The sequence below is a fragment of the Oenanthe melanoleuca genome, chromosome 19, assembly GCF_029582105.1.
Source record: "Oenanthe melanoleuca isolate GR-GAL-2019-014 chromosome 19, OMel1.0, whole genome shotgun sequence".
NCBI classification, from domain to species: domain Eukaryota; kingdom Metazoa; phylum Chordata; class Aves; order Passeriformes; family Muscicapidae; genus Oenanthe; species Oenanthe melanoleuca.
The window spans coordinates 2,438,931-2,465,669 of record NC_079352.1 but is presented as its reverse complement, the minus strand read 5'-3'; the positions used below and the strand labels follow the sequence as shown (position 1 = coordinate 2,465,669).

General features: G+C 43.0%; 2 protein-coding genes across 2 annotated transcripts in view; one reads left to right on the top strand and one right to left on the bottom strand.

Annotated features, from left to right (window-relative positions):
* Positions 1–717: 717 nt before the first annotated feature.
* Positions 718–4,472, bottom strand: LOC130261095 (collagen alpha-1(I) chain-like). Its single transcript, XM_056507003.1, has 3 exons — positions 4,401–4,472; positions 3,243–4,172; positions 718–1,182 (listed from the first exon to the last, which is right to left on the bottom strand). Exons 1-3 carry the CDS (start codon positions 4,470–4,472, stop codon positions 1,003–1,005), a joined length of 1,182 nt encoding a protein of 393 aa, XP_056362978.1. The 3' UTR covers positions 718–1,002.
* The window catches only part of MED13 (mediator complex subunit 13), a 50,784-nt gene continuing 27,768 nt past the window's right edge, over positions 3,724–26,739 (top strand). The window contains exons 1-3 of the mRNA XM_056506834.1: positions 3,724–5,221; positions 7,077–7,311; positions 16,486–16,654. Of these exons, the coding sequence (XP_056362809.1) occupies positions 5,156–5,221; positions 7,077–7,311; positions 16,486–16,654 (470 nt within the window). The 5' untranslated portion in view covers positions 3,724–5,155. The remainder of the gene's footprint in view (positions 5,222–7,076; positions 7,312–16,485; positions 16,655–26,739) is intronic.

The window sequence follows — 26,739 nt, the reverse complement described above, 5'->3', positions numbered from 1 at the left end:
GAGTTGTTTGTCATGTTGCTATTGTTAAGCTGCATTTATTTCTATTTAATCTTTATTTCTAAAAGGCAGCATCTTCTTTTGCCTGCAGAGATTCACCAGGAGATGCTGTAATCCACTGACTTTTATTTTCAGCAGTGGAGTATCACTTGATGTGAATGAAAAAGCATCATGAGCTCCTATTTTGTTGAGATGTTTTAAAAATATATTCCTTTCAAAATAAATGCTTTTGACTAGAAGGGGAAATCACCCAACTCTTACTCTTTTTGGCTGGGTGTTTCCATGTGAAATTGTAGGGATTTAGTACCAGGACTGGCTTTAACTGCCCAGTTCCTGACAATTCCTGGTTTAAATCTGATGCAATGGGGACTGTCTCTCCCCCACCCCTGTTGTCTTTCCAAGAGACTGGTTAATTTTTAAATTGGATCAGCAACGTTAAAAAAAAAAAAAAGGTAAAGTTTCTATTACACAAAGATAAACCTTAGACTGAGCACAAACTGACTTGCCTGTAGCTTTCCTAATACGATTGCACTGCACAGAGTAGATACTAAAATTTATATTAAAATTTCTTTATGCTAGTTCCCTCTAGGGAGAGGAAGAGGGAAGGAAAAAGCTTCATGTGACAGATGCTAATTATGCAGCTTAATGCACTTCTGGAAGTTGCAGAGATGAGAACTCTATAAGAACCTATCTACAAAACAAAGCACATTTTCAACAGCATTTTTTTCCTCAATTCTTTTTTAATCTGCCTCCTCTCTGTTTTCCAGGAGGCTTTATTTCCAAAGGGTACAAAGGGCAAGGAGTGCCTCAGGTGCAGAATTCACCAGCCATGGATGTGATTGCTCTCCATTGTGTCTTGCTGTTCTGGGAAAGCTTCAGGGTTCTGAGTCAGGAAGAGTTTGGGTTCCATATTCCCTAGTTGATGTGTTAGTTTTCTTGCCTCTTTTGTGGATATTTTATCAGTTCCTTATCCTGTGTTTAAGTTTACTGGACAAATGATGTTCTTCACTTGTGCTGGGATCCTCTAGAAGGATTTCTTGTGATGAATGTGTCAGGACTGATGAACCAGATCCCAAAATTCATTTTATAGAGAAGTGAGATGAGTTCCTCAAAACTGGGAGGTGCATGCACACCAAACCCAGTGTTAGACACTAATCCTCTCTTCCAGACACTGAGCTGTGCTGTCTGGGGGAAAAGAAATGGGAAAAATTGGTGTTATCCTGAAATCAATTCAGACTTGCTAGAACCACCATCCTGGATATCCAAATCTACCAATTCCCTTTTACCAAATGATTCTTTTTCCTCTTAGTGATAAACCCACACCAGCTCTTGTGTACTTAATGCCGAATGCTGCTTTCCCTGATTTCCTTCATTTTCTCGGTGGGGAGGAGTGACTTGAGAACCCCTCCGGCAGGGACATCACGGTGGCGCTGGCACTTCCGAGGGGCTCGGGCTGGCCCTGGGCACCCAGGAATGCTGCTCAGAGCCCTGGGCTGCAGGCAGCGCCGGGAAAACCATCTGTTTGCCTTGGAAAGGGGTTTGCTTCCCCCCGGAGCCCTCCCCCCGCATCCCGGCTCCAGCCCCAGCTGCCGTGTTTCGATGAGCACTGAGGGAATGAATCTCCTGCGTTTAAAAATACTCTGCTTCTATTTAGATGAAAAGAAGAATCTTGCTTGCCTACACTGGCATACAAAAATAGGCTCAGTGTGAGTAAATCTTCAAAGTTTCTCTTGGTGAATATATCTAGCCTCACTTCTTTTTTTTTTAACTTATATGATAAGTTTATTTATAGAGTGTCCTTCTTTCCTCCTACTCTATCAAGACATTTGCAGAAGGTTGTTGCTCGTCTTGTTCAGGAGTCCTGAAATAATTTGCAGGGCCTTTGAAACATCATCGTGTTGCATAGTTGTGATCAACGTGCTGCTGTTGCATGAACATATCATATTTTAATGTTAATGTCAGGTTAGCTGAGACATTCAGGGCTTTCTTTCACTTTAGGTGCTTTACACTGGTTTTTGTTTTCACTTCAACACTGCAATAAAAATTCTGCATGTAGTAATTTAAAAATTTCCATTCTACATGCAAGGCATTGCCTAGAAAATTAATGTGTAATATGAGAGGATTAGTAAGATGCATACACTTTCCAAACATCTCTTAAAAATAGCATTCACTGTTGCTGTAGCATCTTAATTCTGAATAATCTCACAGTCCTTCTGCAAATCTGTGCATGTAGTAACAGAGAAGCCACCTACTTCATCCTCTTGAACTGCACAATATGGATCTGGGCATGGAAAAAACTGGGTTTTGGGGTAGGGCTCTGCTTTGGCAGACAGGCTGTCTGTGGGACTAGTGAGAGCATTAACACCTGCATTAAATATTAAAGTCAGCTTTCACAATCCTTGCCTATCTGCTCAGAAAGGCTCCGAGATCCTGAGTTTGGAATTTGCTCCGTGGTGCAAAGTGCCTGCACAAATCTCGGGAATCCTCTGCCAAGGGGTGGGAGCTGTGGAAGGGGAGCCAAGGCAGCGTTCCCGGTGCTGGGGGACACTCTGTGCCCGCACTTTGGCCCCAGGCTGGCCGGAGGTGCCCCGGGCTGGGCACAGAATCCCAGAATATCCACAAGGACCACTGAGCCCAGCCCTGATGGCCCATGCAGGGATCAGCCCCAGGAATGGACAGGGATGAGGGAAGGGTGATCCCGTGTGCAAATATCTAAATGGGGGTGCCAAAAGATGCACCAGGCTCTGCTCCGTGCTGCCGACCACCAGAACATGGCACAGCAGGCAGGAGCTGCTGCCCAGGACGTTCCACCTGAACTTGTCCTAGGAGCACCGGAGCACATTACCCAGAGAGCTTGCGGAGCCTCTCTCATGGTACTATCCCAGACATATCCTGTGCTCCGGGCTGACCCTGCCCAGCGGTCTTTCCACCGTACCCCATCCCACCATGGGGGAGCCGCGGGCCCGCCGGGGCGGGACTCGAACCCGCGGTCCCGCCGCCGCCGCCGCGCCGCGAGGTGCGCAGCCGCTAGATGGCGCCCCCCCAACGAGCAAGGCGGGGGCTCCGCAGCGCCGCGGACCCCCCTGGCGGCCGCGCGCGCCGCCGCACCCGCCTTCCCCCAGCGGCGCCGGCGGCCATGGCGGTGCGCGCCCACGTGACGGCGCGGCGGCCAATGGGAGCGCGGCAGGGGGGCCCCGACCGCCGTCCCTGTGGCCGCCATTAAAGAAAAAGGGTCTCGGAATTACCCGGGAGCCGGATCCGCTCCCGCTCCGGCCATGGGGGACCCGCGCTGAGGCTCCCGCCGCCACAGGATGCCGCGGCCGGGCAGCCGCCGACAGAGGCACCGCTGAGGGGAGGCGACGCGCCGGCGGGGGCTTCGCGGCACCGACTCCGCCAGCGGCAGCAGCAGCAGCGGCGGCGGCCGCCGCGTCCCTGTGTGTCGGCGGCGCCGGGAATTGCGGGGCTCCGACCCCTTCGGGCCGAGCAGAGCCCGGGGCTCGGCCGCCGCCTCCCCGCCCTGCACAGGAGCCTCGGGGAGGGGGCCCTCCGCCCGCCGCCCCCGCGGGGACCCGCACCTGAGGAGAGCGAGCGCTCCCCCGCCCCCCCAGCACAGACCGCTCCGGCCGAAGACGATCGTTTTTTATATTCTTCCCCACCCCCCGCGCCTTTTTTTTTTTCCTCCCCCTGTTTTTGTTTTTTGGTTTTTGGGTTTTGTTTTTTTCCTCCTTTATTTTTAAGGGATCGGCCTCGCAGCTGAGCTGGTCCCTCCCCGCCTCGCCGCCCCCCCGCGCCCCGGGCTCTGGCGGGGGTCGCTTCCCCCTCCCCGCGGTGACTCGGCGGGGTCCGGGCTCCCCTGGAGAGACTTTGCGGGGTCCCCCGGCCCCCGAGGACAGCTGGGGAGAACCAGGCTCCCCGAAGACACTCTGCGATTTACCGCGTCCTCCTCCCCCGAGAAGGCTGGGGATCGGCCTCCCGGAGACTCCTCCATCCTTCCCCGAAGAGACTTCGAGGGTCACCCGCAATTTCCTCCTTCCACCCCTCTCCCCCTCCCTCCTTTCCCCACGGAAGGAATTTTTACCCAACGGAGGATATTTTGGTTTCGCCCTCGCTGCGAAGAGTATTTCTTTTTGGGGAGGGGGGGTTTCCACACGGGAATTTAATCCCCCGCTGGGCTGCTAAGGAGACTTTTTGCGGCCTTTCTCTCTCAAGGAATACCTTCCCCTCTCCCCTGCCCCCGCAGATGTTTTTTTGGGGTACACCCCAGGAAATTTTTCTTGCTCTGCCTTTACGAAATCTTCAGACTGGCCTTGCTTCTGGCCCCTGAAGTTTGTTTTTATGATTTTAAATTTTAATTTATTTGGAATATTTTTGGAGCAGGGGAGAAGAATCTGACCCCCCCACACCCTGTTGCCCTCGGACTCCGAAGAGACGAGCCTGGATTTTTCTCTCTCCCACGGCCAATCCTTCCCAGTCATTCCACAATTTGCCCCTTTCTCATCTGATGACTAAAGGAACAGGAGGAAGAGGAGGGGGGGTTCTGGATTAATTGCCCCCGCTGGATTATTTATTTTTTCCTGCTTCTCTTGCTTGGCATCTGAGAAGAGAGGAAGGAGGGATGTCAACTGATTTTTACCCCTAGCCCCCTGGATTAATTACCCCATTTTTATTCTCTTGTTGGATCAATTACCCCTTCACCTTACCTCCTCTCCCTCCCCTCCTTATGCGAACGAGAAGACAAGAGGAACAGGGAGGATTTTGATCTTAATCTCCCGTCGTTGGATTACTTACCACCTCCCTCTTTCTGTTCTCCCCTTCCACGGCGGCTTTACACCCCCGATTGAGCTCCAGAAGACGAGAAAACGTTCTGAGTTCCTCTTTAATTTTTTTTAAATTTTTTTTTTTTAAATATATTTTTACCCCCTCTCCCACACCTCTGTGTCTCTCCTCGCGGGTTATTCCCCCTGCCACTATTTCGTGTGCGTGTGTCTGTAAATCCCTTATTTAATTGTATTATTATTTGTGCGTGTGCAGAGCCCCCCCTCCCCCTTTCCCTCTCGCTGTCTGTCTCTCCCTCTCTCCCTCTCTCTCTCTCTCTGTCTGTCTCTTTCTTTCTTGTCGGAGGCTGTGGGATAATGGCGTGTGGGTTGTGGCTGTGAGGATGAGTTCCTGCTTCGTGCCGAACGGGGCCAGCCTGGAGGATTGCCATTCCAACCTCTTCTGCCTGGTGAGTGTCGGCCCCCGGCGCACACACGCCCGGGGCCACCGAGGGAAGGGCTGGGAGCTCTGGGGGAGGGGGAAGGGGCAGTGGAAGCAAAGCAGCCATTTTTAGCAGAGCTTCTGCTGGATGAGCCCTCGGAGTAGGCCCTGCCTGGAGCAGCCAACTCTCCCATGCCCCTCTGGTTCCCCTCCATCGCTGTCTGTCTCGCCGAGCCCCTCCCTCCGCTTTCTTCCTGGATAGTAGCCTCCCTGCAACTCGCCTTTTCCTTCCCTTGCCGTGCCTTCCAACTTTTCCTCCTTTCTCCCCTGTCCCTGCCTCTCAGCCTGGTATTTCTCGCAGGGGCAGGGAGCTGCTGCTGCTCCCAGCCCCACATCTCGGGGAACTTTCTCTTTTCCCTCCCCACTCGTGACATCCCAGGCGAAGCCTTCCCTTCCTCCTTGCTTTTAAACAGATGCGTGTCCCTGCTTGTTTTTATTCTGGAGGGCTGCTTTTGGTGATGCCCTCCCTGTCTTGTGTTTTGATGTGCACCATTTTGTAGTCTTTTTTTTAAACCCAAGTATCAAATCGTTCACATTGTTGAATTTTGGTAGCTCCAAAAGTAAATTCGATATAACTGAACTGTGATGCAATTTTTAGGTGTCTGTGCTGAGCTGTTTCATCAGCTTTTAATGCAAATGAGCTAATCTTAGCTGCCTGCCTGATATTTATGATTCTAGAGATTGTTACAACAATCCTGTGCCAAGCTGTGGCACTCATATTTTTGGATGGAGGGGAATCTGGACGGCCTTACTGTGTCTGCAGCCTGCATCAGGCCTGCAGCTCCAGATTAACAGTTGAATTTTAAATCTGAAAGTCTTTCTAAAGTAGCAACTGTTGCAGACAACCTTTCATCTAAATTGCCCTCCTGCTGAAGGTAGGGAGGCTGCCATGTTAGGTTTAAATGTTGCAGTAATCTTTTGTGTGTTGTCATATTGGGAAGAAAAAAAATAGTAACTTCTTAGCAAATACCAGCCTGCCTTGCTCTGCCTTCCTAAAGAGAACCCAGGGTATGCCTCCCCTACCTGCCTTAAGGTGCCTGTGCTCAAGTGAAAAAACTGAGTGCTAAAACTTGCTGTTGTGGTGGAGATAATCCAGGAATTGTCTGCTTCCCATTACACAGTGTAGTAACTCTTTCTTGTGTAAAGTCAAATTAATTTTTGCCTGGGAAAGGATTTAGTGGATCATTATCCATGTGGTTGCAGGTCTGACATATAACTGAATGATAAAACGAGGGTTTAAATTCTTGAAGTGTGGTGTGAGGAATGAAAAGTATGATAGCTCTTGGTAAAATCAGTGAACACGAGAGGCTTCCTGGGGGAGAAACAGAGAATTTTTTACAATGGAGAAACTTGTGAAATTTTCCCAAGTGGTAGATGGCTGGAAGAATGTGTGATTTACTGTATCACCTATTTCCATGGAGTAATCTTGGATGGAAAAGGCAGTGTATGCATAAGTAAGCAAAAAGAAGGATGTTCTTTGCTAAGGCAAGTGTTTAGGAGATTGGACACTTGCAGTCTGTGAATAATAACATTACTCACTCGTCTTTCACTCTCTTACTTCAAATCAAATCTGATTTTTCTCTGTGTAACCCTAAAGCTGCAGTGAAAACGAGCAGCTCTTGCTTTACTGCAGTTATTTAATGAGCTATTAAACCAGGATGCCAGATTGCTCCCAGTTTATCTCCTAAGGCACTCCAAACTCCCAACGTGCTTCCCATTCCACTCTGGGGGATCAATCCTCCCTTTCCCCCCGTGCCACCACCTTGTAGCAGGACGTGTTTGCTGGAGTTGCCTACAACCTGAACGTCCTTTTCTCTCCCCAGGCTGATCTAACTGGGATTAAATGGAAGCGCTACGTGTGGCAGGGCCCAACATCTGCCCCCATCCTGTTCCCGGTCACGGAGGAGGATCCCATCCTGAGCAGCTTCAGCCGCTGCCTCAAGGCCGACGTGCTCAGCGTGTGGCGCCGCGACCAGCGGCCGGGGCGCAGGGAGCTCTGGATATTCTGGTGGGGGGATGACCCCAACTTTGCTGACCTGATCCATCATGATCTCTCAGGTAGGAGTGTGGTCACGCCTTGCTTTGGTCACTCACAGAATCTGGTACTCAGGGCTGCCTTCTGACAGAGCGTTGTCTGGAGAAAAGATAAATTTGTTGCTGTAACCCTCACCAAGTTCTTACAGCAATGATCAGCCATTTGCTCTGTGTTCAGCTCACCTCAGGCTGCTGGATTTTCAAGAAACAAGGGTTTTGCTCCCCACTTGTTCCCTTGAAAAAAAACCAAAACACAAGCCTATGAGTTTTGGCAGCTTCTTTATGGGAAAGCTGTGCTGAAAGCTGTGCCTGTGATTCACAAGTGATGTCTTAAACATGTTTTGATAAGATCCCTTTTGTTGGGTAATTAGAATTTTCAAATTCAAATAGTAAAGCTCATTTTATTATGTAACGAGAAGTGTAGAGATCTGGGCAGCTTTTGAACCGTTTGGAGTTGTTTTGGTTGGAATTCACACCATCAGTGAGAAGCCCTCAGAAGGGGGCACCTGGAACTAACCAGCTGTTTCCATGCAAAAATCTGTAAACCTTCAGTTTTTGATTCTTCTCCCCCACCTTTTCCTGGTGCTCTGAACCTGCTTTCAAACCCAGGCTTTTGAAAGACTGACAATATTTGTATTTCTCAATAATGTTGTACTTCAAATTTGGCACCTTCCTTTGGAAATGTTTGCTTGTTGAGCTCAATTCCCCACGTAGATGGTTTCCAGCTGCTTATCAGCAAGGTGACGAAGTTAGATATTGAAATTGGGTGAGTCTAAAGGTGAGACTAAACTAATCTGAGGGGTAAAAAAAACCCCAACAAACACATCACTCTAATTTCCTTTCAAATAATGTACAGTATTCAGATTACTGAAGTGTAAAATGAGACCAAGGTTTGGTGACCTGGTAACCAGAAATTGTTAATGCTGCCTGTGGTTGTGTGGATAAGCTGGAGAATAAACAGGAGTTTAAAGTGCCACTGAGGAAGTTGACTTGAAACAATTTAATAACGTGTGGAATTTTCATACAAAAATACTGTGATCTGAAAAACAATTGAGGCACTGAAATGTTGTTTATTTCTTTGAATAGTTGACTTCAAAGATTGGGCTGTTGCTCCTATTCCTGTCTGTTCTGGAACTACAAACTTTGCATTTTAAATGCCACTTACACTGGAGTTTGCTTGATATTTTAGTGCATTTAAGGCTTCCTTATTATGACCTATAAATAACCTGTTTTGACCTGCAGGGAACATCCTTTGTGTGGCTGAGATGTAACTTAGACCCAATGCTGGTTTTTTGTGGCCTGGGATGCCCTGAGCCAAGACCAACACTTGTATGAATTTTGTGTGCTCCTGGCTGTGGGATTGAATTGAGACAAATACATTTTGAATGAAATTTAAGCTATTTGGAAAGTGCAATTTTGTACTGCCTAACCACTAAAATTATTTGTTTGAGCAACTTATTTGCCTTCTGTGGAATGTCTGCTGGTGATTGATCACAGAGGGACATTTGAAAACAGCAGTGGTTTGTAGCTGGAGTTTTAGATCAGCACCTTGTTTGTGCTTGTCCAGAATTACCCTTTTGAACAGGTAGATAAGCAGGTATCATCCCAGGGACTTACCAACTCTTAACCTCTCTTAGGGTATAAGGGAGAGATAGGGGAGGATTAGAGTCTCCCAGGCATGTCTTTGGGTATTTTCTTTGTTCAGGTCACCTGTGGGTGCCTGTGCTTCCCCAGAGCTGTTCCACACGTGTTCTGTGTGATGCTGGTGCTCCTGAGGCTGTCACCTGTGTCTGTGTGGAGGTGTCTGGCACCTTGGGCTCTGCAGATGTGGTTTGTCCTTTTTGAAAGAAAAAGACATAATCTGTGAGTGTGTGTGAAGCTCTTGTGCCCAGGAGCTGGTACAGAGGATGTGGCTGAGGGGTGCCCACACCTGCACTTTCTCTCTTTGCTGCCACACAAAATCTTAACGTGGATCTCATAGAAGAGAGAATTATGGCTGAACCCAAACAATGTTATCTGACCTTTGTCGTAGCCTAATGGATTTTTTCTTCGGTGGACAATTTCTCCTGGTAATTCACACTGCCTTGTTCTCGCAATGACTGCTTGTTACATTTTCAATGGGAATGATAAATGACTTCTTAGCACAGGCTTGTTGCCTGCAAAATTGATTGGAAATTGTTTGCTGCTGGAGGTTGAGGTGCTGCCTCATTTAGAAGTTCGCTGCTGGATGGGTGAAGGATTGTCCTGGAGGAATCTGGGAGCAGTTTGTCCCTTAGTGCTTCTGGACAGATTTCTCCTTGAGAGAGCTCTGGTTAGAAATCTGCCAGAGCCACGTTAATAACTCTTGATTCTGACTCCCTTTGGTCTGAAACTCTGCCTGGTAAGGAGAGGTTGGTATTTTGACACTTTCTGACTTTTTTGGTGATGTGTAGTTTCAGTGAACAATGGGTGTTCAGTGACTGGAACACATCTTGGTTATCAGCCCTGGGGGATTTGAAATATGTCAGCCTTCCAGAACCCTTTTGTCCCCTTCCCAGGATGCCTTCAGCAGGGGATGTACAGGGCTGTGAATGTACATCTATGCATATCAGATTGAAGAAATAAATGCTATCTCTGTGTTCAGCTGTACATTCTAGAAGTTCCCTCTGTGCCCTGGAGTCACGTTTGAATCCTGCTCGTGGCTGTGTCGGAGTTCTCGTTCCAAGCCTTGGATAAGTGTCTTGTTGATGGTCAGGGATTGTTCTTGCCTGGAGGCATGTCAAAAGGAGACTTGTTCAGAGATGCTGATTGATCAGGAATATTGACTTCACTCAATCATTTATTTTTTTCCCTTCCCTAGGAACCTACTTACTGTACATACAGCCAAAAAAACAGAGGTCTATTTCTAACCCAATGTAGCTAGAGGCAGACAGAAGTTAGTGAAATGTTATTTTAGCCTCTAACAACCTCAAAGGTTATGTTTTTGTTCTGACAGTGAGGCTTGATTATAGTAATTCTTGCAACTCAAACCCTAAAGTAGGACATCTCTTCCAATTTCAGCAGGCAATGGTCTCTCACGGCTCTGAACAGCAGTTATTTTATTAGAAAGGTTCTTTTTTATTTTCATGTGGCTACTTCTACTCTTGGATTATTTTTTTTTAAATTGGCAGTAGATGATTTTAAACCTGAGAACAGTCAGGTATGAATTATGTACAAGACATAGTCCCAAGGAAATGGTTACAATTTGATTAATGCTGGGATAGGGGAATGCTGCTATATGGCTTTGACCTTCAAATTGCATCTTTTAAATGGTGAGCTGCAAGATGCATCTTTTTCATTCTGGTGTCTATTAAATTTGGTTAATTTATTTTAAAAATTAAAGAGTTGTCTGTCATATATCAAGATAATCAGGTTTTGTTTGCTGAACAATCTTGCTCATGCTACTGTGAGGGGGAAATGTATAAAAATAAAGCAGGTTGGAGGAGAGCTTGGAAGAATCCTGATGTTTGTCTGTGTGGTAAAAAGAGTCGTGGCAGCAAAGACTAATATGTGTTGTGTAGTTGTTAATGCATGTGCATTATAGATCAAATCCCTGTCCCCAAAAATTCAGTGAGATTGTGCTGATGTCAGCACTGAGTGTCTCATTACTCCAGGACAATGGAAACCAGAGGATGAGCCAGTTATCATTCCAAGGGGCTGCAAGCCCTGCCAGTTGCAAGGAGTTGGCAGAGGCAGCTTGGAAAACAGTTCAGCCAGTGATGCTTTTTTAAAATAACAATTGTTCCCTAAGATCATTTAACTCCTACAAAAAATACCCGAAAACCAAACCAAACAATAAAAAAAGGGGGAAGGATGCTTTTAAAAACATTTTGCACCTGATGTGAGCACGGTGAGCTGCAGCCCCTTGTCTGGAAGGATCTGTGTGTTCTGTGTCAGGCAGGAGAGGCATTCCAAGTGTTCTTGCTGCATTGATGCTTCAGCATTTCTTTAGTCCTCCATGTTAGAGATGTAGCCACTTAAGCAAAACTGCTGATAAGCATTATGCAAAAATTACTAAAGCAGTTTTATCAAACTTCTGTGACTTGCTGTGAGCTCAAAGGTGACAAAGGTTTAACTTTCCCCCCGTTTTTTCTTGGCCAACATGCACGTGAAATATCTGTGGAGTCAGGTGAAAAATGCTTTGTCACAGCCAGTGAGGATTTGGCATGGTGTCATGTTGGTTGTGTGTGCAATGTCACATGCAGAATGACCTGGAGAAATCAGAACAATGAAATATTTTACTTACACTGTTACATCTACCTGCATATGGAGTTACTTAGTGTGGTCCAGGATATTGGATCATTTTAGCTGGGAAGTTTTTCAGCTTTTCTTGTGGCTTTGTAACCAAACTTACACCTAACAAATGGTGAAGGGGAGCAGTTACCTTGTTATCTTGATACACTGCCATGGCTACACTCTTACAGAAAGGTTCTACTTTGAAATTGTCAGGATTTAGAAAATATTCTGCCGGGTAGAGAGCATAAAACCTCTGTGTGTGATACTGCTAAAGGCCAAGCAGCACAAAAACCTGCCTGGAATGGTGCAGAATGTTTTCACTGTGCTATTTTGGACAGTTTGGGGATCCAGAGTGTTGGATTCAGATTCTGTTCAGTGAGTGTAGATAACAGACACCACTCTAGTAGGGACAAATTTCAGTTTTCTTGCTCAGATTCTTAAATTGATGTTTATAAATGGTATTGTTTCCCTTTTTTTTCTGCAAAATCTGTTGCTTCTCACTTGTTTCATAAGGGATGTTTCATAGCCCCTCAAAACAGCATTTCAATAGCTTTGCTGGGTAATTCTCACTTTGAGCAGTTTAAAGTATTTGAATTCAAAAATCTGGGTTTTTAAATAGAAAACTTGGAGTAAAAGTGTTTCTATTATTACAATATGGTGTACAGCAGCAATTTCACATTGCTTTGCTTGTTTACTTCCCTTGGAATCTGAGGTTTATATAGGAAGTTTAATTGTATAAATCAGGTTTGTGTCAGTGTTTTTATAACTGGCACAGTCACATAATGGCAAGAAGGGAGCCTGTGAGGTAAGAAATGCTTCTAAAAGACAAGTCTCAATCCTGATATGAAAGAATGGATTTTCCCCTGTGTAATTGAAATAATTGGGGGGAATTGTAGTCCAAAGTGGAGGCTTTGTTTCTCTGCATAGTTTATTTTAGAGGTTCATTGAGCATTAGGGAGATATTTTTAATGGTGTGGTAAACACTCAGCCTGTGCAAGAACTGGTGTTTACTGGTGTCCTGTGTGTTAAAGAAAGGAGGGAAATCCATGTTCTTAAGTCTTGTTAAAAATGACATTTTTAAGGCTGTATATTTATCTGTTGCAATATAGATTGTCTATATCTGTAATATGTATTACTTCTTAGAAATCCTTAGTTAATAAATTTGGCTAAAGATCTGTGAATAACAATAGGCTTTAAAAGCTTGTCATTAATTAAATTATAAGGTTTAAAGATACTCCCTTTTCAGAATTCACTTAAAATTGCAAGAGTTTTATATTCTGAGGATTCTCCAAATTTTCTTTTCTCCAAGAGCACCACACAGAAGGGCATAATCAGTAAAAATGAACTTTACTGGTTCAGGTGAACTGTAGGAAAAATGGAAAGGAGAACATAAAAGTTCTGAAGAAAAGTGACCTCCAATAGAATTGGTAATATTGAGAAGGTACTGACTGAAAAATTCATGTATGTGTAGTGTGCAAATTGCTTTTTCCTGGCCATTGTTTCCATGAATTCTTCATTTCCTGATAATTTTTATCTTCATTTGAGGAAAACTCAGTGTAATATGTGATGTAAAGAGAGAGGGAGCAGTGGGATATGGATATAAATTGTTTAATGGATTGACGTAAAAAATGAGTGTGCTGGGGAAGAGTTGAGTGCTTTAGCTGAGAGAACTCATCAAAAATAAAGTACTTGTAACCTTCAGGTTGCCAGAGCACTTTTGTGGATAACACTTGTCCAAAGTGAAATTGTGGCTTAGCACCTTTTGAAAATGAGTCAGCAGCTTCTGTTGGTTTGTTAGCATTATCAGATTGAACATTTGAATTTATTGTTTAAGAAAGATTACAGGACAAAAGTGCCTCTTCATCTCCCCCTCCTTTAATGAATGGTTTGCTGTGTACAATTTTCTATTAAGTGGGAGGGGTTTTCTCATGTCGAGAAACAACAATTTGAATTAAGAAGAAAAATAGTTGGCAGATGTGAGCAGATGTCATGTTTGCTTCTCTCCACCACTAAAAATGGGGGGAGGGGAGTTACTAAATAGACTTCAGAAAGTCAGAGAACACTTACTGCCGTTTTTTTTATTTTTATTTTTATTTTTATTTTTTTCTTGCATGAATTTGAATAATGTTCTGGAATGAGGGTTTCTTGAACTGACAGCTCCTTTTACCTTCCCTTTCTGTGGCAAGATGCACTTCACCCAGAGCTGATGGTCTGGTGAGCAAAAATTGGAGTTTTCATTGTGATTTCCACCTCAAACCTTCCACTTTCTGCACATAACACACTCAGCTAAGAAAGCTTTAGGAATTACATCCTGTGGCAAGTTCTTGCATGGAAACTTGTTCATAACTTGGTGGTCAGCACAGCTGATCCTGAATGAAATCCATCCTAAACAAATCATGGAAACTTCTTTGTGTCCACAGTGTGACCATCAAAACACAAGATTTGTGTTACTTCAGTGTCCCTGCAATTCCAGCATCTTCCATGGCATTGCTACACCAATACACCAAAACAAAATTAGCCATAAAAACTGGAATTAGCTCCTTCCATTCTGTCTTCTAGAAGGTCCTGGATGCAGGGGATGTGCTTGGAATGATTCCCTGAATTGACAAGAGCCATGTACAAACCAAGTGTGTAACCTTTGAGATGGTGAGGAGTTTATTGTGCAGCTAAAGTCCAATGTGAGTGAGCTCTGGAGTTAATGTTTGCTCTGCTGAGCTGCTTTTTGGTCCCACAGCCGTGGGACAGGGCTGTGCCTGGGCATCCACCAGAGCTGCTCTGGGAGCAACCTCCGAGCTTGGCACGGGCACTTTACACCCTTTGACTTTGGACTTTTGTTGCTTTTTGTTACAAGAGCGGTGTGAGATGTTTCTTTAGTGAGTTACTGTGTTATCTTGTAGCTTTACAGTTTTTAAAAACAAGTTTTTGCTCAACTGCAGCGCTGGAGTAGAGTGGTGGGACGGGAACCTTGTGGTGAGGTCTCTGCTTTGGGAACTGCTGCTCCTTGTTTTTCCTTCTCTTTCCCAGAAAGTTATTTCATGGAATGATTCATCTGTAATGATGCACACCTCCTCTTTTATAAATGATGGGGCAGGTCTGTTTACTCTTCTTCTGTCCCTCAGAGTTACTGGGAGTAACTTTTTTTTACTCACAATACTGGCCTTGTGTGGAAATGTACTTTTCTCTGTGTGGAATATAGCAAAATATAAACATGCTCACCATGTTCTGGTTCCAATAGTATTGAAATTCCCTTCTTTATCATCTCTGTTTTAAATATTGTTTATTGTCATAATCTGTAAGTTTTTTTTCCCTAACTAAAACTCATAGGTGTCTGGTTTTCTAGATGCTCTCTAATTTAAGGATATCAAGACTTTAGTTAATAATGTTGCAACCTTTTAAGCTTGTAAGTGGCTTCCAGAGAAAGGTGAAGGGGTTTATTTCCAAGGGGGATTTAAAATACAAAGACTTGGCCATGTTGCTGAGGTTTCCTGCCCGTGGAGCAAAGCAGTGGAACCAAAATGCTCTGAGAGGGAGAGGGGAGCAGGCAGGGCTGAGGTGCTGAGGCAGTGGATGGGCTGGACTCCAGCCCTGGGATGTGCAGGACAGGGGATGTGACACATGAGCCCCCTGTTCTCACCTGGGGCTCCCTGTGGAGCTTGGAGCAACGACCTCCACAGGTCCCCTCCGACCTAAATTATTCCATGACTATCCAGAGACTGGAGTAAAAATATGTCTCCTTATCTATGTCAGACAAACTTCTGGTCTCTGCTGCTACCTGGAGTATAAAAGCAATGGCATTTGAAGAGTAACTCTGCTAGGTTAGTCCAAGGAGAGCAGGAGCAGATCCTGAGGGATAGATGCAAACCACAAAATGCAAAGAATTAGAGCCATGAAGGTAAGATCTGATAGCCAGTACTGAAGGACAGTATCTCAGGTTTTATTTTGTTATTATTCTGCTTATTAGTGTTGCTGGGGATGAATGATATCAGATATATCCTGGGAGACACCCCAGGAAATTTGAGATGCCCCTTGTTTTACCTGGATAAGGGAATTGTGTGAGTGCCAGTGCAGCTCTTTGGACCAGTGCTTGTGCTTTGAGGGCCTCTAGACCCTGTTCAAGCACTGAGCAGGAGCCAGAGTGGTGGAAGAAGTTGCAGTTTCTTGTCATAAATCTCACTTTTCCATTTGGCAAATCAGCTTGGCTTGAGCAAGCTGGATTCCATGCCTGTGTTTGATTTGTGGGGCACAGAAGATGTCAGTGTTTGACTTCAGAATCCCATCAGTAGGAACTGGGCATTGTCTTGCTGATTTTTCTCTTCTGTGTGTACATCAGAAAGCAGGGCTAGGCTGCTTAAATATCCTCATTTTTAATGTTGAATTAAAAAGAAAAATGACAGTTTTGAGTTTTCTGGGGAGAATCAGGTTGCTTATACCAATATTCTGAATCTGAGTAGTTTTCATCATCTCCAGCAAATTGTTGATCATTGAGGGTCAGTTGATTGCTGACTTTTGCTCCTGGCTTTCTTCAGTCAATGCTAGTCAAAGACACCATGATATATGAAAAATCTGGCTGTGGTAAATTTATTTTTAAGCCTAATTGTCACCTAACTCTGCAGGATGAGGAATCCAGACTCCCCAAAACACGAGCCACCTCACAGACAAATCACACAGGCTGCAATATCTATTGTGCTGGTGCTGCTTGTTTCCTTTGTGTACAAATAACTGTTCAATCTTCTTTCCTTGTGGGAGATGAGATATTTTTATAACTGATCACTTTTAGCAGCTCTATCATCAATAAGAGTTATCTGAACGTTACAGGCTGCTTTGGGTTGCATGTTATGCTGCGAATATCTCTTAAAAACTTGTGGGAGAGAAAAGGGTTTTGTGATGTGTCAGAAACAAGAGGATGGAATTGAAAGGTGTTTGTGTTTCCCCTGTGCCCTGCAGAAGAGGAAGATGGGGTTTGGGAGAACGGGCTGTCCTACGAGTGCCGCACTCTGCTGTTCAAAGCCGTGCACAACCTGCTGGAGCGGTGCCTGATGAACAGGAACTTCGTGCGCATCGGGAAATGGTTCGTCAAGCCTTACGAGAAGGATGAGAAACCCATCAACAAGAGGTAGGGGCTTCATTTTGCTTTACTGGAGAAGTTGGATGGTTTATTCTTTGTGCTAGAAGAAAGGTTTAATTAAGAGATTCCTGTGTATGATTTATTCTGGATACTGGGTCTCTGCTCTTTTGTATTTTGCTGCTTTTTGGAGTTCTTCAAAACTTGCTTATGATGAAAGGAAGCAATGCTAAATGTGGTAAGCAATCTCTTCTGTGCTGGTCCCCATGTCCAGACCATGGATAATGGGTGTTGGGAAAGAAGGTAGAGTCTTCCAGAAAGGAAGAAAAAGATACCTGAATGAAGAGAGAGCTGCCCTGGACCTGCAGGTGACTGGGAGTCATTGTAGGCTCATTGTAGAGAGCTCTCTGCAGCTCCCACCTGAGCTTTGGATAAATTGCATCCCATGGGAGATGCTGAGAGTTTGGAATGTCAGCTCCTGGTCAGAAAAAGGATGGTGTCTGGGAATGCTGGTGTTAAAAGAATCCATGTGGCCTCCATGCTGGGGAGGAGGAGGGAGAGCAGAGAATTTTTGATCTAAATTGGAAGGACTTCTTCTCATGGTTCTAACGTGGTTTGACACGGTCTATGTTGCCTAGCAATAAATAATGAAATGAATAAAAACTAGGTTAGCTGGAACAAGTTTAATCGCTGTTCCCAAATCAGCTTTTAAAATCCAAAGTAATTTAAAGCTTAGATGATGGGGTTTTTAGTGTGGCTTTTTTTTCTCTGTGTGTGTGTCTATGTATGTGTTAAATCTTGCATGCAGGAAATTTTGAGATCAGTGGCTTTGCTTTTTGGGTGTGGAGTTGGCCATTGTTGGCATCTTCTGCAATAAATTTAAACTTGAAAGAAATTTAGAAGCTGTTTTGGAGCAAAAGAAGCAGAAGCACATGTTTGTGTGTGTTTCTATTAGTAGTTGTGAACTGCTGCTTTTAATTTTTGTATAAACTTGTCCTTTAGTTCCAGGCATTTCTTTCTCCACCCTGGTCAGGGCAAATGTTTCCTTTCTGGGGTGTACTTGTCCATCCATTTTTTTTTTTCTGCTATAAATCAAGAGTAAAGAGTTTACTTTTAACTATTTTGACCAATATCATGTTGGCACAGTCTGGGCTTTCCTCCTTTGAGGAACTGGTTGACCAAATTGCCATTTTAAACTAGCATTAGTTATGTCCTAGATTTTCTTGGAGTAATTCTATAAAGCTCTCTAGAGCAGCTGGAAAAGCTGATGAAAGCTTTTAAAATAAAATAGCAGTGTTTATTTAATTTGGAGGCTCTGATTCTTTTTTGAAGAAGGTCAGAATGTCAGCATGCTTGATGAAAATAACTGAAGGAATTGTGTGCTTACTCCCACAATTTCATCATATGTAACCCAGAACTACTGGAAAAATATGTAAAAAGCTTTAACAGATCTGTGTAAGGTATTTTATTGTTAAGAAATTTCAGTATTTCCTACCAGATACCTCAATAGCATGAGATGCTCTGAGCACTGGCTTTTATGGAATGGAGTGGGGAATGGTGAACAGATGTGTGTTCTTGTGGCAAATTTGGCTCATCCCTCCTAGGAAAATCTAGAATTGGGATAATCTCTGCTCTCAGGAAAGTTGGGCTCTTCAGGAAGGTCAATTCAGGCTTGTGGGAGAAAAATCAAACACTGCCATAGATGCTTTGTGATGCCAGCTCTGTAGCTCCAAAGTCTGGAACACTCTTGTAGTAAAAGGAACATTTCTCTCATGGCAAAAGTTAAATGTGACACTGCAGCAAACCCCACAGAAAGGGATTTGCAGCCAGCCTGGAAAAAGCACTGAATGTTGCACCTGGGATGCTGATACATTTCCTACCAGACAGCTGCTCTAAAACTAACAAAAACTAAACCTTAGTACAACTTCTGTGTATTTTTCATTCCTTAGGATCCATTTAATCAGCCAAACCTATACAAAGTTTATAATTTTTTGGTAGATGTGGCTGACTTAATTAAAAACCAAACTAAACCCCCAACAGTGTTTGAGAGTATTGGTGCACAGATCTTAAGAATTAGCTTTGAAGCTGTGTTTTTGTTTTTCATCCCATATTGCTCTGCTGTCCTTGGGACTGTTCTTTGCATTAAGGTTCAGAAACCCTGGGAAGGAATTCCTGTGCCTGTGTAATTTGAGGTAATTTGGTATCCTGGGGATGTGGAGTTTGCTACCAGTGTGCTTTGGATCATAATTTATCTCACCCTGCACTTTGAGGCTTGGCCAGCCACTCTAGAGACTTTTTCCCTGTGTTTTACAGCTGCAGATTTCAATCAGGTTGGTTGTTCTTGCTGGAAATCTTTAGTTTCAAGGAATTTGGCTGGAAATGGAGCAGTCAGTGCCCTTGGTGTGGAGGTGACTCCTTCCCCTGGGCTTGCTGTGGCTGCAGGACCTCAGCCCCTCTCTGTCCCTGCCTGTCCCTTTGAAGGATGTGCAGATAGAGCTGTTTCTTTCATTTGAAGCTGATCCCATCTGGATTTTTCCCAGTTCTGTTTGAAAGGCTGTGCTTCCAGAAGGGGAGATTTTCTGTGCTCTGCTCTCCCAACAATAGCTGCTGGTGGTGGTGCAGCATCCAGGAGGGAGCTGGGATTTCTAATAGGTGTTGGGCTGTGATAACAGCTCCTCCAGCAGCCCTGCCTTCCTCTCTGCTGCTCTGCTGGGTGTTTTTCTTCTTGTATAAGGTTACATCAAAATAAAAATTCTGTCATTGTACATTTAATTTTTAAAAGGACAGTCCTAAATGTTCATAATTGACACTGGTGTGGCTCGTGAGCAGGTGACCAGGGAAGTCAGAATGAGATTGTTTAGTGTTCACTCTTTAATGATGTGTCTTCTAAACAAATAAACTCATTAAACTAATCTCTATTATATGAAATATCTTAAAATTTTTGCTGTGGGAGCAGTAACCCCTGAGCTGTTTGTGTTGTGCAGTCGTGTGCAGTGAGGTAGCAGCCATGACCTGCTCTTCCCTCCCTGCTGCTGCCCAGTTCAAACCAGCACTGAGCACAGTGAGCCACTCCTGATGGGCTGAGATCTCATCTCTAGGAACAGCTCACCATCACCCTGCCTGGGGAAACTCCCCAAGGCTTTCAATGCTGGTTCCACTCCTGTTTGTAGGTAGGGCAGGGATGCAGCAGCTCCCTGAAAGGGACTGTGTGTGCTGGAATCTTGTTGCCCATTTTTAAATTTTAGTTTTCCAGATGAATAAAAAAATCACAGAGAGGATTTTGCTGAAGGTCTTTGCTGCAACCCAACAAAAAACAAAAACAAAAGCAAAACAAAAAAAAAACAAAAACAAAAACCAAAAAAACAAAAAAACCCCACCAAACCCAAAAACCAAAAAAAAAAAAAAAAAAAAAAAAAATCAGTCTCTGTATTTGTCACAACCTGTTTTGATCACTTCGAGACTACAGAAGCCCAATAATGTGGTTTGAATGGCTACACTTTAAATTAAAATTAGACAAATAGGAATGTAATTCTCTTTTTCTCCTTTCCAACCAGTTGTTTTGTTGCTGCTTTCAGGAATATGGTTGTGTATGTTTTATTCCAAAATCCCCTCATAAATGTGAGGTGGAGACTGTGACCTGCTCCATCCCACCGTGCTGGTTGGATTGCTTCAATAACTGCCTTTGGATGAGACTGTTCCTCTTACTCATTACTGGGGTATACCTGGAATAAATATGATTAGGAAACTTGTCAGATTAAATACAATTTTAGATACAATTAAAATAGATCAAATATGGCACTCCTTAATGAAGCACAAGTACCAAGTGTTTACATCAGGGGCATCTCTTTGGAGTTTTTGGTCATAATTACAACTTGCTAAACTTTAACACAATTGAAATAGCAGTAAGCAAACAATTGAGTAATCCTGAATTTGTGGGTGGATCTGATAGACAACTGAAAGTCTAGAATGCTAAAAGCTGCTATATTACTTGAATGGTTGCTTTTTTTTTTTTTTTTTTTTTTTTTTTCCTTGTAATTGGGAAATAATGCAGCCAATTGCAGTGGGTGGCGAAGCAGAACTTGTGTCTGACAAGTTCACTTAAATATGGTGAAAAAACATCAGAGAGAAACACCACACACCCAAAACAAAAAAAAAACACAAAAACCACCCCACAAGCCACTTGGAAATTCATAAGTGATAAGGTTATCATAACTTGCTGCACAGGTTTCAGGGTAATTCTGTTTACCACAGGTCTGGGTTGAGGATTTTAGAATGCCAGGCCACCATTCTCCTATTTATTTTTTCCCATGGAAATAAAAAATAATAAGTATATAACTTCATGGGAAATGGCTACTGAAAAATATTCTAGATACCATTTTGGCTTTATTTGAAACCTTTGTACATGTAGTTATCTTGTTTTGAAGATGTGCTTATCACAATTCTGGAGAGGGATTTTTTTTTTTTTTTTTGCTCTACCTCATCTTGCCATGAGGAAGAGGTGGAACTGTGGGTGTGATTCCTGAGTTTGGTAGCAGCCCTGCAATCTGGAATTGGGTGTCCATGGCTGCAGTGTGAGTTTGGGGGTATTTTTAAAATTTGGGTCCTGGGAATGGTCCTGATGTGCCATCAGAAATATCTGTATTGGCCTTGAACAGCATGGGTGGGATCAGCTCCTGCCTGTCTGGTCTTCACTGCCCTTAAGACAAAAGGAATGCTGCTTTTGGTCTGGTTTAACCCACATTTCTGCCTCATCCCCCAGCTTGCCTCTTTTTTTTCCCAGTTCCCATGGTCATCTTTCCACAGGAACAGAGAATTTTACTTCTTGATCCCCTGAAATGCTGTTAGGAATTATTATTATTAAGGAACAGAACAAGATTTCTGGGTGCTAAAGCTCAAAAATTCCTTCATACTTGAGAGAGTTAACTGCCAAAACAAGGTTCACCCACAGGTTTTGGGTTTATTTCTGTCTATTTAGTCTGAAACCAAGTGGCTCTTCCCTGGTAATGCTGGAATATTTTCTATTAAGGCTGCTCAACTCTTTGCAGTGTAAATTTCCTCCCTACATTAATCTTTAAATCAAACAATGTCAACATTTTTTTACAGCAGCTCTAATGAGGCTGTTCTGGCATCATGTCCCGGCAGGAGAGCAGGTGATGTTTTTCCTTTTGCTGTAGACAGCTGGAATTGAGAGCTGCTGTAAGTAGGACAGTGCAGGATAAACAGCAGGAGCTGAGAGCATTGATCACATGATTGTCTCTTTGGAATATTGGGTTGCTACAGAGACTACAAGCAGACAAATTTAGCACTTTACATCACAAAGCAGTTTTCTCTTATTTAGCTTAAATTACACTGGTAGTTGGTTCATCAGGAAAAGGGAAAAAATGATATGGCTCTAGGTTTTGAGCTTTCAAGCATAAATCTGCTCTTTTTGTTCACTGAACAATAAAATAATACAAAAGCAATACAGATACTTCAGATTTTGTTAAATGACAATTTTATAATGCATTTCCATTTTGAACTTTGAAAAAATCTGGCTTAACAAGATGTTTGTAAATGTTTCAGGATGGGAAAGAGCAATACAGGAAAAGCTGTTCCCCTGGCTTTGGAACACAGGGATGTTTAGAGCTATTATCCTTTTCCCAAATATGTTCTGGATCTTTATAGCAAGAGTATATTTCCCTGGGAAAGCTCAAGTTCAGCTAATTGAGATTTGCAGCTCCAAATTAAAGGATTCTAAAATACAAGGTGACAGGTTTATTAGTCTCATTTAAGTTCTGAAATACAGGAACGTGAGCAAACTCTTTGTTGTGTTGTTTATAATTGTATCTGGAAAAATATATACCTTTGTGTGTATATATAAACTTCTTGCTGCCTTCTGAAAAAAAATCAGTTTCCTTTCTTTTAAAATACCATGCTGGAGTTTTAGTGTGTATAAAAACAAAATTGGTTTTATTGGGATGAAGCTAAGCCCATTAATAATAAAGTTAATTTAAAATGTGGCAGGCTAAGGCAACTGTGGCTTATTCTGGAATACAGATTGCTTGCTACATTTATGTTTGTTTTAGTGCACATAACTCAGTTATGGAATAAATAAATATTTTTAACTCTCAGGTCTAAGTCAAATCAAAACATCCTCAGCCATGAAGAATGCTTTGGAGAGCCTTTTGACAGGAATCATTAAAGATGTGCTTTGAACTGGAAGGGTTTTTTCTACTTTGCTATTAGCTATGTTTTTCTGCTTTGTGTTATCATCAAAATCAGCTTTCTGCTGTATTTCCCTGCCTGGCCATGGGGAGTTACTCAGGGATGCTTGGAAGAACATCTCTGCTCTGTGGCTTTGTCCAGAGTGGGGGAAGCAGCTGGAATTCCAGCTCTGGATCCTGCATTTATGATACAGAACGTGCAGCTCCCTAGAAAATGGAGCTGTGCATTGGCTGAGGATTTTTACACTGGTTTTAGTGTTTTACTTATTTCCTATTTTGCTGATCACAGCACAAGCACACTGAATTTCCTGCTCCTTTGTGGTCAGAATTAAGGTTGGGGAGTTTGGCAATTCAGGATTGTGGAGGGTGAGTGGGAATTGGGGATGCCATGTTTGAAATAGGATGGGCTTTTGGAGCTGCAAAGGTGGGAGGGAAGTGAAGAAGAAACTTCTCAGTACCTGGAAGTGTGAATAATCCCAAAGAACTGTTCTGTTGTATCCCAGCCTGGTTAAAAGGAAAAGAAAATAAAAAACAAACAGGAAGGGAAGAGACTTAGGGCTTCATGGGGGTCGTGTCACCTTAAACCTTTTTCCTTATAAATTTTTATTTCCAAAAGAATCTATTTAATTGTAAGACTGTGATCTTTATCCCATGAATTTATTGTAGAAGGGAACTGTCACATTTTCAAGAGGAGGGTTTTTTTGAATTTATTTAAGTGGCACCCAGAACTCACCTGTGCTGAAGGACAGCTCTGGGGAGAAGCTTCACTTTGGTGGCTGAGGGTTGGGAATTCTGTTATTGTCAGCCTGGATTGATTCTTGGGGAAAATGCCCCATACTGGCCAAGATGCAGCAATTTTTGGCCATCATTTTCTAACAGACTGAAACCATGGTGCAAGTGAATGAATTAATTAGAGCCTTACCTAGCTGTGTGTTGTGCTGCTAATGCAGGTGTGTTCTGCCCTGCTGGAAGGGGCCTGGTGGGAGCAGAGGGGCAGGATCAGCCCTGGGCAGCAGTTCCACTCTGCAGAGTGTGTTTGCTGAGCAGGGACTCTCAGGGTGCAGTTTGGAAGGACTCAGTAAATATTTTGGTTGGGATAGCAGTGCTTTGGCAGCCTAAGGTGCTCCCATTTCAACTCAGAAGTAATTTACAAAGACAAGCTAGGAAAACAGGAGATAGTAATTACATAAAACAAACATTTTCTCTTCCAGCTGAAACATTTGGATTTTTTTTTTTTATTTACTATTAAAATGTGCTTTTAGTTGGAGCCTTGCCTGTGCTGGTGCTGTCCTGAGAAGGTGATTTGAGTGTGGGTTAGTGGGGCCCTAATGCAGCCTGTGCTTGGGAAGCACTTTGAAGATCTAAAGCTCTACACAAATCCTGATGTGGAGACAAAACCAGACATAATTACCTTTGTATCAAGAAGATATTTTCACATTTGCTAATGGAAACCTCCTGTAGATCTGGATTTTAGTGTGGTTTCCCCTCCTACCCTTCAGTTATTCTTAAAAAGGTAGAAGTAGGAATTGTATTGGGTTTATCCACAGCAGCTTCTGGTTATTTTTTTTCCCCTCATGAAATCATAATCCTTTGTCTCTGAAATAAAAACATCTTTGTTTTGTGTGATTAGAGTGAAGAGGGAGCATGGGGGAATCAAATGGTTTTACACAAATGTATTTAATGGACTGTAGATGAGGACTGAAGGTTCTTCAAATAGCATTATTCCCAAGGAGTCTCTTTCTTATTTTATTTTCTTATTTGTTTTTAAAGTTGCTTTCAGGATTGCACCTCAATCTAACTGAATTCTTGTGTGTTCAGATCGTCATAAAGAATCCTTGTTCTGATGGCACTTCATATCTCTCCTCAGAAATCAGCTGGAAACTGGATTATTGATACCTAAATTCTGTGATTGGGACTTTAATGAAATTAATTAGAAATATTAACAGAGCAACTTGATGTTCAGGGTCAGACAAGACAAAGAGGTTTTTTTCAGAATTAAAATTTTATTTTCAGAATTTTCTGAATAAAAGTATATGCAACAATAAATGATGGCAGTAGTAAAAGTACTAAAAAAAGGGAGTTATCGGTGCTGGCTTTAACATCAGCTATTTTTTTTTTTTCTATGTATGACCTTAAGGATGTCACTGATTCTCTCTTCATGCAGAGTAAAATTTCAAAGTGTTGAGGTGTAGGGATTTTTTTTTTCATATTTCAGTGGTGAGATGCTCTGCACAAATTACCAGTGATCTTCTGAGCTACCTAAAATAGTCTGCAAATAAAAATAGGATGAACTCTCCGTTAGCAGGCAGGAAACCACCAGCCTGATTCTGTTACTGTGTCCTTGACTGAATTGTAAAGATAATTTGCCTATTTACCCCAAAGTGATACGTGATAGATTTTTTTGCTTGATTAGGATTTTTGGCTGTGAGGTGAGTTGTTGGGAAGATTAGAGGAGGACTTAGAGAAATTATAGGAAAAAAATAAATACATATCCACCTTTTTTTAAAAATTAGATTATGGTAAACTTTGGAATATTCCTCCTAAAGTGAGGTTATGCACTGTCAACCAGGCTCCAGAAACTTAAAGAATTGGAGGATGTTCAAATGTGTTAATTTAAACAAAACAATAATAAAAAGTCTGCATGTTTCTAAAGTTCCTTGCTAAGTCCATAAAATAGTTTGTGTAGGGGCATCCAGTACTGTAGAGCTCTGGTTCTTCATGTTCTTCCTCCTTTTCTCCACTCCCTCTAAAGAGCTTCCCCGTGGTTTTGATTTCTTTTTTTTGTTGTTGTTGTTGTTTTAATTAGGATTCTTTATTTGTATTTCTTGTGATTATTTCCACATGCATTGCTATTTCTTACGTTCTGTAAAATAATTTAAATGTGAGGAAGCAGTTTCTGAGCACGAGTGGCTCAGAAGAAACACAAATTTGAGTCCCTGAAGTCTTAGTTTTGCCTTTCAGGTTGACCTTTGTTTTAAAGCTTCCAGGGGATACTTTGTGTCCCGGTGGGATCTGTTTCCCTTATCCCGAATTTCCAGACTCCCTTTTTTACTGTGTATTTCTCCTGTGAAACTTATTATCCTGCTGGCCAGAAAGTGCTTGCTGCACCCCTAAAGGAAACCCCCCGGTGCTGTGCATCCTTCTGCTGCTCAACACTTCCATTTATAACCTGGATTAGTGGAAATCGGGTGAATTTTGGGTTTTCCAGGATGAATTACAGCAGTGGATCCTCTCTCCATGCCATGGAGGCAGAGCTGGGAACAATGGCAGTGGCAGCACTGGGTGCTCACTCACTGGATTATTTGGTTGGAAACCTCTCCCCTGCTGAGCTGGGGGAGAAAAGAGATTTTCTTTTTTTAATTTTATTTTTTTTTTTTATTTTATTTTTTGGTTGTATTTTTGGATTTGGCTTTTGCATGGTGACCTTGAGTTTTCCTTGCTCCTCCTCAGGACTGGTTTTGCAGTGTGATGAATTGAAATGCTTCTGTTATCATGCTGATGCCTCCCTTTGTCTTGGTTTATCTGAATTCCATCAGATTATGCTGTGATTGTTTGCCCTTTATCTGGCTAACAATGGGGTGTTTACAGGAGGTGAAGCTTAATTGCATTTAAAGTGTATATAGGGAATATGTGCTTTTATTTTAAAATTTTGTCATGCTGCTACTGAGCTTCTGAATTGTGTCTGTCCCTGGGAACCAAGGCACTGCCACGTCCTTTACTCTCATCCAATGTGGTTTGGAAAATAAAATTCAGTTTGAAAATCAGTCTTCCACCATTTGCATAAGGATTAAAGTTTAATCAGATTTCCATACTGGAATTTAGTGGTGTGTCCTGGCCACGTGACTCTGTTACACTTGGAGTCATCAACGTGCTCAGCTCCATCCTCACTGTGATTTAGAAATGGAACTTTCCTGGGGTTCCTGAGCACTGTGG